General features: G+C 45.1%; 1 protein-coding gene across 4 annotated transcripts in view; it reads left to right on the forward strand.

The window, feature by feature from the left end:
* Positions 1-12292, forward strand: part of TTK (TTK protein kinase) — an 894856-nt gene that overhangs the window by 731337 nt on the left and 151227 nt on the right. For all 4 annotated transcript variants that reach the window (XM_078648117.1, XM_078648119.1, XM_078648116.1 and 1 more), the window contains exon 20: positions 706-790. In XM_078648117.1, coding sequence (XP_078504243.1) covers positions 706-790 — 85 coding nt within the window. The remainder of the gene's footprint in view (positions 1-705; positions 791-12292) is intronic.

The raw sequence follows: 12292 nt of genomic DNA on the forward strand, positions 1-12292 counted from the left end.
CTGAAGTGGTTTCCCGGCGCTCGGGGCCCTTGGGAAGATTAAGCGAGCTATTGCCCAGAGTCGCATGGTGCTGGGCTGACCTGCCGCCGGCGATCGAACCGTGAACCCCGTGGTCTGGAGTCAGGCACCCTGGCCGCTGCACCACACCTCTTCCACAACATAAAGAGTAAGAGCATGTGTAATAGGGAAAGTCCTCATGAGAGGTTATAAAAGTCCAAAAGGAGGGACTATTAAGCATATTCACCAAACAAAAGCAGGCATTTACCAAAGGCAGTAATAGAAATCAATGAAAAAGATAGGAGATGTTCGAAGACCACATTGTAGATACAGCATTTCGTGAAGAGACTGGGCATGCACTGCCTAGGCAAGACCTAAAAAGGTCCTAAGGCATCCACTTGTTTATAGCGGTTTAGATGTGTGGTGGGAAAAAAACAAATAATTTATAGGTAGCAACTACCGCTTTGAGACAATGCATTAACCCAGTTAGGGCTTCTTGACAGACATTCTTGTCAATTCAGTCAAGATAATGTCATTCCTGTAATAGTTTAGCTTCAGTATTATCCTGCTTGAGTTTACAAAGAGCCAGTCTTTTGGCTTAGATTTGGATATTTCCATCATTGTTGACAAATTATTTTCCTAGCTTTCTTTTTAGATACATATATATTAGGTTTTCAATGTGTTTTTCTGTTTTTATATTTCTTATAGAAATGCCTGGTGAGGAACCCCAAGTGTCGAATATCGATTGCTGAACTTTTGGTGCATCCATATGTGCAAATACAGTCCTATTCAGGTATTTTGTGAAAATAAATATGTATCTTATTTAATAATATTTTTTTAGGTCAAGCCTAGCTTTTGCGTAAGCGATCACTATGCGAGAGATATTAGAAGGGGCACCAGAAAATGCCCACAAAGACCTTTGGAATGCGGTTTATGGCCAGTGCATGTGAGGCATTCAAGCGCGAAGCTGGCATTGGACTTGAAAGCAGCAGACTGCTTTCGCCAGCGCGCGCTCTGCCTCACTTCCTGTTCCCCCCCCTTACAGCTATTAACTTTTGTTATCGCTCACACCCCATATGCTTGTTCCATCCCACCCTTCCTTTGATGTCCGCTTTTCTTGTTATTCTCTACAATGACGTCTGCAAATCCAGTTGCCAACAGCACTGCCTAAATTATGGAAACCTTTCACAATCCCGCTTTCGTGCAAACTTCAAAGGAATGCCTGAGAATGTTCTTGTCTGGTCTTTGCCGCTTTGACGGTTTAATATCCTTGTTAATGATGATCGTACTCTTTTATCATTATTATTATTACTATTATTATTATCATCATCCTTTCATGGTAAGAAACTGTGGAATTAGTTTCATCCCTGATGATATTTTAAGAAGTAATGCATTTATATCATTCGTAGGCATAGTATATATATATATATATATATATATATATATATATATATATATATATATATAATTACCTACTGGAGGTCGCCAGTAGGTAGTTATAGTTAGGATCGTTTTCCATAGGAAATCCGCAACATTCTATTGGGAATAACTTTGGCGCCGAATGAGGGATCTGCCTGTAATTTTCCTTAACTTTGCCTCGCTGCGCTCCGCTCCTTCCCTGAACGTTTAGGGGCGATCCGTCAAGCGGGGGCCGAGATAAAAGGGGGGTCCCAAAACGTGTTTTCCCCGTTAATTTCCATAGGGCGGTTGGACTCACTTTTAGCCCGAACGGTTGAATGGATTTCCACCAAACTTGGCAAAATTGGAGGGACTGGTACCCCGATGTGCCTTTGCTATGTCTCAAGATATATGCTCCAGTGGTTTTTACGAAAATTAACTTTGAAAAAATATATATTGGGCCACATTGGGCTATATATATGTTAAAGCCCAAATGTAGCCCAATGTAGCCCAAAGATGGCCACCAGAGACAAAAAAAACAAATGTAGCCCAAATATCAGCCAGATGTAGCCAAACTATAGCCCAATGACAGAATGTCCCAGAGTGTTCTAAAGAACAACTAGAGCGCTAACAGTCTTACTTATGACAAAAGTATGGCACACCTGAAGTCATCTTGATTGGAATAAAGTGTTAACACTTAAAACATTTAATTTGCAAAGGAACAAAATGAGGGGGTTCATTTTGCCATAGAAATTATGATTAGTGCTGAAGAAAGAAAAATTAGGGCACATTTTGAGTGACTTCTCAAATCCTCTTATATTTCATTAAAAAAATTCTGATATGCAGTCTCCCAAGATGGCCACCAGAGACAAAAGAGCCCAAATGTAGCCCAAATATCAGCCAGATGTAGCCCAACTATAGCCCAATGACAGAATGTCCCAGAGTGTTCTAAAGAACAACTAGAACCCTAACAGTCTTACTTATGACAAAAGTATGGCACACCTGAAGTCATCTTGATTGGAATAAAGTGGTAACACTTAATACATTTAATTTGAAAAGGAACAAAATGAGGGGTTTCATTTTGCCATAGAAATTTTATATATATATATATATATATTCACTGAAAAAACCATAGGTTACACACCAGTTATAGTTAGGAATTAGCATTTAAAAAACCTTTGAAATTCACTGAAAAAACCATAGGTTTCACACCAGCTATAGTTAGCTGGAAATTTTACTCGCATAAAACCATTGAAATTCCCACGTTATAGTTAATTGGACTCACTATAACTTGCACGTCTGCAATGCACTGCTGATGACGTCACATATTACATCACTCATGCATATATTTAAATATTTAAACATTACTCGCTAATATATGTATTCACTAAGATACACTTAATAAGCCAGTTAAACAATCAAATTTTTTTTTTTAAAACACTGTCATGAGTGATGTAATATGTGACGTCAAGAGCAGTGCATTGCAGACGTGCAAGTTATAGTGAGTCCAACTAACTATAACGTGGGAATTTCAATGGTTTTATGCGAGTAAAATTTCCAGCTAACTATAACTGGTGTGAAACCTATGGTTTTTTCAGTGAATATATATATATATATATATATATATATATTATTTTTTAATAAATTTTTTTAACAAGAGTGGCGACAAATGCAGTTGTTCCACTTCCTCAGAGTAAAGATAAACAGTCAAATGGAGGGGAAGTTGTCGTGTCTGTCTCAAACTCGACTCCGAGAACTGTTGTTGGACTGAAGCTGCCTTGGCACGCGAGTACCCGTCGAAATAAAAAACTAGGAAACCACGGTGATTTATTTAAATTGTTGAGATAATTAATTGTTTATGGTGATAGCTAACGGGGATCACCTACAAATATTGTCGGTTTTAACTAAGCCTCGCGCGAAGCGTTGGAGTTTTAATTCATCAACAGGGCTATTAAAATTCCAGGGCAGGTCTACTTCTAGTTTGTTCTTTTACGGCGCTTACTTCGATAATGTTTTTTTTAACTTTTGTTGGAAGAGTCATTCTGATAGATACATCTGCCGTGTGGATTCCTCACCTTGTGAATATCCCCCTTGCGTCAGCAACATTCGGAAATTCTTTTCGTAGCTTCGCGCCGACGTGGATTTGGACATCATAGAGGCACGGCATCGCTCGCGACTCCGCTGACGTCACCGATGCCCATAATAGGCCCATGCCGGCGTGATGACATCAGTTCCCTTTTTTCCGCGTCGTCGACGCTAACGGTTTCGGGAATCTCAGTAGCTATACTGGTGACTTTGTTTCGTTTTTCTGTGTTTCCTGCTTCTTTGTTTCGTGACGATGTCGAAGAAGACCGGTTTCAAGCCCTGCAGGGAGTGCTGGATAATGATGTCCATCACGGATCCGCACGAGGACCGTATTTGGTGCTTAAGCTCCGATCACGACTAGGATGGATGTACATCATGTCGTAAGATGAATCCGAAGGCCCTGCGGGAGAAGGAAACCAAACTACTTGTGGCAAGACTTAAGGCCGACAAGGGTAAGAAGACTTCAAGATCCTGCTCGAGGAGAATGAAGTCGAGGTCGAAGTCAAGGTCCCGATCTCGAGAGGGTTCGGCCTCGAAGTCCTCTTCGGACCATGCTTCAACATCGAGGAAGAAGCACAGGAAGAGGAGGCATGAGTCTCGACGCCACTCGGGTGAGAAGTCGAACTCGAGGTCGCTCAGGAAGGTTCGTTCGAAGGTGGTCCCCCCGCAGGAGACTCCGGATCAGGAAGGTGAGGCTTCGCCTTCGAGGTCGCAGGTACCCTCTCCGGCTCCGGAGTCCAATCTATCTCCGGCGCCGTCTCCGGCTGGAGAGGAGGAAAAAGTAGTCCCTGTGGAAGATGATGAATCTGCGCATATGGTTGAGCCAGATTCGATCCCACCTCGAGGTCAGCCTAAGGGTGTTCAACCACCTTTTCCAGCGCCGGGCCAAGACCCTTCAGCGTTCTTGAACGCTATGTATGGCGTGTTTTCAAGGGCGTGGTACCCCTCTGGTACACCTTCGGGTCCCATGGGTCCTCTGGCATTTAATTTGGGTGTTCCACATTCTTATGCCCCGGCTCCGCTCATGCCATTTATGCCAGCCCCAACGACGCCGTGGCAGTTCCCGGCTCCGTCGAGGTCGTCACCGGCGTGTCCGAAGTCGACGACTCCAATGCCGACGCCTCCTGCTCCAAGTAGACATCAGGAGCATACAACTGGGCCATCGAAGTCGGTACCGACGTCGGGTCTGACTCCGTCTGTGTCGTTTGTGGATCCGGTGCCGAGGCGTGTAAAGGATTGGTCCAGGAGAGAAGCACAACACCTCTTGGAGGAACAAAGTTATGCCGACTCTCGCCCTGACTTAGAGGAAGGTGAGCTCGGTGAAGATTGTTTTGAAGAGCTGGCTGATGCCAGTGGCCTGGATTTTTCCCCGGAGTGGGAATTGCCCTCAGGGCATGATGCGCCTTCAAAGGATGTCCAGACATATCATGTGGTGATGAGAAAGGCTGCTGGACTTTTAAATTTAACATTACCAACGGTTGAATTTAGGTCAAACCTTCTAACAGAAGTACATCACTCACCGAGTTTGGCTGTGGAGCCTTTACTTCCATTTAATGAGGCATTAACTGAGCCCATTATGGAGGTGTGGAAAAAGCCACTCTGCTCCTGCTGTATCCAAGAGAGTGTGGCTAGAAGGTATAGGGTAGCTCCAGAGGACCCTGCATTCTTGACATCTCAACCTTCTCCAGTGAGCCTGGTGATTCAGGCTGCGTGCTCTAAGAAGTCAATAAATGCATTTCCCCAAGTTCCTGGGGACAAGGAGGCTAAAAAGAAAGATCAGGTGGCCAAGAAAACTTTCTCATCTGCAAGTATGGCTTTGAAGGCTACAAATGCCACTTGTCTCATGGGGAGGTATGTGCACGCACTTATGGACTCAATGCGTGCTTTGGCTCCTAAGATCCCTGAGGAGAACAGGAGTGATTTAGAGGAGGTGTTGTCTGACACCCAAGCAGCGGCTCGCCAAGTAATTCAGAGCGGTCTTGACCTGGCTGATTCTGTTGCTCGGATTATGAGTACTGCAGTTGCTACGCGAAGATCGGCTTGGCTAAAGTCCTCGGACTTTTCTGCTGATGTTCTGGCAGCGCTTTTGGATCTGCCTTTTGATGGAGAAGGACTTTTTGGCAAGAAGGCAGATACAGCCCTCGAAAGGTTTAAAGACAGCAGAGCTACTGCTAGGTCTTTGGGTCTCCAAATTAGAGGTGCATCGGCCAGAAAGTTCAGAGGATTTGGACGCTGTTCCTTTCGGAACTTTAGACAAGGTCAGCAGCAGCAACAACAGCAGCAGCAGCAGAACACCTTGTACAGGGGGAAGCAAAGGGGTCGTCTTCGTGGGCGTCAGACCTCTTCCTCCTCCACCTCCTCCTCCAACCCCCCAGACACAGGAAAGCAGCCCTAGATCCGCCATTCAGGATCATGTGAGTCCAGTGGGGGGTCGGCTTACCTACTTTCTACGGGATTGGGAATCGGTTACATCAGATCTTTGGGTTCTCAATCTCGTAGAAAATGGGTATGCCCTTCCCTTTCTGGAATTTCCTCCCAATTACCCTCCTTGCCAAGGTTATTGCACGGAGGAACATCTGTTGCTTCTACAGGAGGAAGTACAGACTTTGTTAAGAAAGGGTACGATAGAGGTGGTCCCAGAGCAGGAAAGGGGTCAGGGATGCTACTCCCGGTATTTCCTGATCCCTAAGAAGGATGGCAGACTTCGTCTATTCCTGGATCTCAGGATCTTGAATCTCTATCTGAAACAAGAGAAATTCAAGATGCTCACCCTTGCAAAGGTTCTTCAAGCGCTGCTGGAAGAAGACTGGATGGTGTCGCTCCACTTAAAGGATGCGTATTTCCACATCCCAATCCTGAAGTCGCACAGAAAGTATCTCCGTTTTACGGTGGGATCGCAGCACTATCAGTTTGCGGTCCTTCCTTTTGAAATTACTACTGCGCCATCTTCACTAAGGTGATGGCGGTGGTGGCGGCACATCTCAGAAAGTCAGGGATTCCGGTATTCCCCTATTTGGACGGCTGGCTGATCAAAGCAGAGTCGTCAGAGAAAGTGCTCCAGCATCTGCAGGAGACAACTCTGTTGTACCGTTTGGGTTTTTCGGTAAATGTGCCCAAGTCTCACCTGGTGCCCTCCCAGCGCAACCTGTTCATAGGTGCGGTACTGGACACTACTGTGTGTCGTGCATTCCCTCCTCCTCAAAGGATTTGCGACATACAGGAAATGATTCCTTTATTTTACAATGGAGCTGTAGTTCCAGTCCTGAAGGTCCTTCGTCTGCTCGGTCTGATGGCTTCATGCATTCTGTTGGTCAACCATGCACGCTGGCATAGGAGGGCGCTCCAGTGGTGCCTCCGCAGGCAGTGGTTTCAACACCAAGGGGATCTCAGAGAGTCAGTGAGGATCTCCAGAGAGGCTGCAGCGGATGTATCTTGGTGGGGCGTGGAAGTCAATCTGTCACAAGGGAAGCCTTTCCATCTGTCTCCATCGGTGGCCACGGTGATAACGGATGCATCCACTCTAGGGTGGGGTGCTCATCTGGGGAATCTGGAGGTCAAGGGTCTTTGGTCTCCAGAGGAAAGGTTGCTTCACATCAACCTTCTAGAATTGCGGGCGATATGTTTGGCGCTCAAGGCCTTCCTCCCTTCCCTTCGCGGTCGGTCAGTGCAAGTCCTGACGGACAACACGACCGCGATGTGGTACATCAACAAGCAGGGAGGAGTAGGGTCGCAGTGTCTCTGCAGAGAGGCTCTGCGGCTCTGGTCTTGGGTTCAGGACCATCAGATTTGTCTGATGGCAAATCATCTGGCCGGGGTTCTGAACGTGCGAGCAGACAGTCTGAGTCGTCAATTCTCGGCCGACCACGAGTGGAGGCTCCATCCAGAGGTTGTTCTCGACATCTTTCGGATGTGGGGAACTTCTCGGGTGGACCTGTTTGCCACTCGCGAGAATGCTCACTGCCCGTCGTTATGCAGTCTCCAGTATCCGATGCAAGGAGCCTTGGGGGACGCATTTCAGTTGAGTTGGGGAAATCAACTCCTTTACCCGTTTCCTCCCATACCCTTGATTCCTCGGGTTCTGAGGAAGATTCGCCAGGACCGGGCCCAAGTCATATTGGTCGCCCCGGGTTGGCCAAGAAGGGTGTGGTACACAGATCTTCTCCACCTATCCTCTCACCCGCCGCTCCGTCTACCTCTCAGGGCAGACCTCCTCTCTCAGATGGAGGGGCAGGTTCTACACCCCCACCTCCAGACATTACACCTTAATGCCTGGAGATTGAACGGGGCAACCTGAATTCCTTTTCTCCCGCCTGACGTGGTGGATGTCATCTTGTCTGCCAGGCGTGACTCCACTAAGTCCATCTATTCATATAGATGGTCAAAATTTGTCACTTGGCGTGGGGAGAAATCTATTGACCCTTTGAGAGCCCATTTGTCTAATGTTCTCCAGTTTGCCCTCTCTCTGGCGCAGCAAGGGCTTGCTGTTGCCAGAGTTAAGGGCTATCTTTCAGCGCTGTCTGCTTTTCTCTGCTTGCCTGACCAGCCATCTCTTTTTAAATCTCCTGTAGTTTTAAGGTTTTTGAAGGGCCTCACAAATAAGTTTCCTCCTACTCCTTTTATTGTGCCTCAGTGGGACTTAAATCTTGTCTAGACCTTTTTGATGGGTGCTCCCTTTGAGCCTCTTCACAAATGTCCTATGAGGCTTTTGACTCTTAAGACAGTCTTCCTCGTTGCAATAACCTCAGCAAGGAGGGTAAGTGAGCTTCAAGCTCTTAGTTCCAAGCCCCCTTTCTTGACCATTCATGCTGATCGAATGGTTCTTAGGACCAGGGCTGCTTTTCTCCCAAAGGTGGTGACTCCTTTCCACCTTGGTCAATCCATTACCCTCCCTACCTTTTATCCTCCCCCACACCCTTCCAAGGAGGAGGAGAGATTGCACCGTCTGGACCCCAAAAGGGCGGTGTCCTCTTACCTGGACAGATCTAAAGACTGTCGGTTGGATGACCAGCTCTTTATTGGGTTTGCTGGCTGCAAGAGAGGAAGAGCGGTCCATAAAAGAACTTTGTCAAGATGGATCGTCCTCTGTATAAAGATCTGCTACTCTTTGGCCGGTAAGGAACCACCAGAGGGTATAAGGGCTCATTCTACACGAGCTAAATCTTCAACCTCAGCATTGGCTAGAGGTGTTCCTGTAGAGGACATTTGTAGGGCGGCAACTTGGTCTTCCCTCCACACTTTCGCAAAGCATTACTGCTTGGATTCCGAAGTGAGGCGGGACTGCCACTTTGCGCGCTCTGTCCTCCAGGATTTCCTCGTTTAGAAGAGTGGACACCCTCCTCCGGGAGTGGGGACTGCTGTGGGACTCTATTCACAAGGTGAGGAATCCACAAGGCAATGTATCTATCAGAAGAACAAGTTACTTACCTTCGGTAACGCTTTTTCTGGTAGATACAGTATCTGCCTGTGGATTCCTCACTGACCCACCCGCCTCCCCGTTGCCCGCTCTTCTATACCAGAGAATCTGTGTTGTATATATTTTATGGACAAGGAAAATGTATTATTTCAAATGTTTTCATATATTTACTTTACACTGTGTGTTTTACCTTGACTATTGTGTACTGTGTATACTATGTATATATCTACTGTCATTGGTCCGTCCGTGTGCCTCGAAGGCACGGAAAAAAGGGCGGAACTGATGTCATCACGCCGGCGTGGGCCTATTATGGGCGTCGGTGACGTCAGCGGAGTCGCGAGCGATGCCGTGCCTCTATGACGTCCACGTCGGAGCGAAGCTACGAAAAGAATTTCCGAATGTTGCTGACGCAAGGGGGATATTCACAAGGTGAGGAATCCACAGGCAGATACTGTATCTACCAGAAAAAGCGTTACCGAAGGTAAGTAACTTGTTCTTTAGTAATTTGTAGAGCGAGGAGATGAGCTCCTCCCTGAATGTCTGCCTTTCAATTGAAATGACGTTAGACCGAGTTAAAATGCAGTCTGGCACTTCGAAATGCCCACTGTGAAACCTGGAGTCTGCTGAGGCTGTCCCTCTGAGTCTGTAACAAGTTGGCCCAGTGGGTGTCTCTTACCAGACATCAGCTCAATTCTCAATCACTCAGCACATACTCGCTACCACACCAATGTCTTTCTTCCTTCCTTCCTTTTTTCTTCCTTCCTTCCATCCTTTCTTTTTCTTTATCTTTCTTTCTTTTCTTCTCTTTCTCTTTTCTGTTTCTTTCTCTCTTTAATTCTCTTTGTTTCTTTCCCTTTCTTTTTTTCTCTTTCTCTCTTGCTTTCTTTCTCTTGCTGTCTTTCTCTTTCTTTCTCATTCCCTTTCTCTTTTTTTCTTTCTCTCTTTCTCGCTTTCTTTCTCCTTTCTCTTTCTTTCTCTCTCTTTCCCTTGTCCTTTCTCTTTCTTTCTTTCTCTTTCTTTCTTCCTTCCTTTTGTCTTCCTTCCTTCCTTCCATCCCCTTCCTTCCATCCCCTTCCTTCCTTACTTTCTTTTCCTTCCTTTCTTTTTCTTCCTATCTTTTTCTCTAACTCTTTCTTTCTCTTTCTCTCTTTGTTTCTCTTTTTTCTCTTTGTTTCTCTCTGTTTCTCTCTTTTTTCACTTTCTCTCTTACTTTCTTTCTTTCTTTCTTTCTCTTTCCTTATCTTTCTTTCCTTCTTTTTTCTTTCTTTCTTTCTTTCTCCTTTCTCTTTCTTTCTTTCTCCTTTCTCTTTCTTTCTCTTTTTTCTCTTTTTCTTTCTTTCGCTTTCTCCTGCTTTCTCTTTCTCTCTCTCTCTTTCTTTCCCTTTCTTAACCTTTCTCTTTCTTTCCCTTTCTTTCTCTTTCTTTCTCTTTCTTTCAACACCACAGACCAGGCTCGAGCAGTGCCACATACACATGCGATGTGGTTTTAGGAGTACTTCAAAGCAAGTTTGCTCAACCTTTAGAAGAAAGATAATTTTAGTAGAATAGGCCCAATCTACGTTTAATGGAACATTACCAGCACTTCTCAGTGTGCCTGCTGAATGTTCATCCACAAAATACCAACAGTTTGCGCTAAACTGCCTTACTTTAGTGGAGAGTACTTGTACCTCTCAGTAGAGCTCTTACACTTTTGATGGCTGAGTAGCATAGCACTACCATTGCTCATGGGTCTTGCAAAGAAGCTTTGTGTGTGTGGGTTAGTTGGCTAACCTTGTGCCAGATGGTAATTATCTCATGGCTCAAATGCCAAGCTTTTTTGTTGGGCAGTTGTGCCTTATACGTGCCTTATCTGTGAACTAAACTTGAAGTTCTGGGCATAATTCGGGGCACAATTTGTCTAGGTAACTGTTGTCCTACTGCTTTGTTACTTGTTCTCAGGAGAAAGACCACTTAGTTGCAGAAAAAAGATTAGTGATTCACTAAGCTTTCTTTCTGTGAATAAGTTAATTAACAACAACTAAGACAAAAGTGATCAAATAAAATAATTTGTGTAGAGGGCCTGGATAGTTGGGTATAATTCAGACAGGACACGGGGAGTATGTGGTGTTTATAACATCGCTGAGAGATGTCTGTGTCACTCTCTCTATGGAAACATCACAAATGACACTGCCATTAGACCAGGACACTGAAGAGGGACAATCTTGTTTCACTCTTGCCTTTTGTTTGCATTTTTACCCTTCTGCATCTCCGCTGTCCTGTGTACACAAATTACTCGATCCACGGATTCAAAATTAGCAGACAGTTACTTTTGTAGATTAAATTGGACTGCAGAGTCTACTCGTACTGTGTTTAAAGTTATGGCTAGGAGTAACCAAAGGACGTGCAAAAACACCCACAAACTTGAAATCTTGCTACTAGTCTAATGTATTGTGTGCACAGTTTCACATCCTGCAAAGCACATAACTACTGGTTCACGAAAGTGATATGCATTGTTGGGAGTGAACACCTCCCCTATGTCATTGGGTGTAGTCAGTGGATGGGATTTTTCCATTGGTGAACAATTTGTTCACTTTTGCCAAAGTTTCTCATATGGATTGTCTACAAGTCTGAAAAATATGTAGCTAACCAGCAATGGGCAAATCACGTGCACACGCACTCATTCCGAGGAGTAATGAATGGAAAACTGCGATCATAGATGCCCTTGCGTACTCTTGGGTTGTTGTTTTTTAAATGCTGGAAATCTGTACAGTTCCTATTGATAAAATGTTTAGTGTTTTTTTACATTTACAAACTTTTAATAAACGGGTCCCTCTTTGCTTCTACCTTCATTATAAACGGCAAATGCTACACTGGATTTAGGAATGTATGTATGTATGTGTATGTCCATAGATTTGTTAACATGATGTTAGAGAAAATATTGCTAATCTGTGGCTGCTGCTACTTAGTTGTGAAATCTTTACTGCTTTGAATTGCCGGTTTGGTACAAATGCGTATTTGCGATGTTTTCAGCCTATTATGTTAACTTCTGAATGGTGGCTACAAAGCCCCCGCAGTGCGGGGGAGCTCCAAGTGCCAGAAGCCCTCTCAGCACGGCACCCAAGCCTGAGCGCTTGAGTGCGTCCGGAGGGTGGCCTCTCAAAGTACTTTGCGGGGGGGGGGGGGGGGTCCGTCCTCAAGTTTCATTACGCCACTGCTACAAACTGCTCTATAGTGCAGATCATGACCATGACAATTTGTACATAGGAGGTTGAAACACCAGCGTCACAGTCATCGCTACAGTAAAATGTCAGTGCTTCAAAGGGGTCCTAATAAAACTGCATTTCGGATTAGCATTAGTTTCTTTTTCACGCTTCATTTTAATTTCCGATTTGTTTTGCTTAATCAGTTTAGTTTGTATTT

This window comes from Lissotriton helveticus, chromosome 6 (genome assembly GCF_964261635.1).
Source record: "Lissotriton helveticus chromosome 6, aLisHel1.1, whole genome shotgun sequence".
NCBI lineage: Eukaryota > Metazoa > Chordata > Amphibia > Caudata > Salamandridae > Lissotriton > Lissotriton helveticus.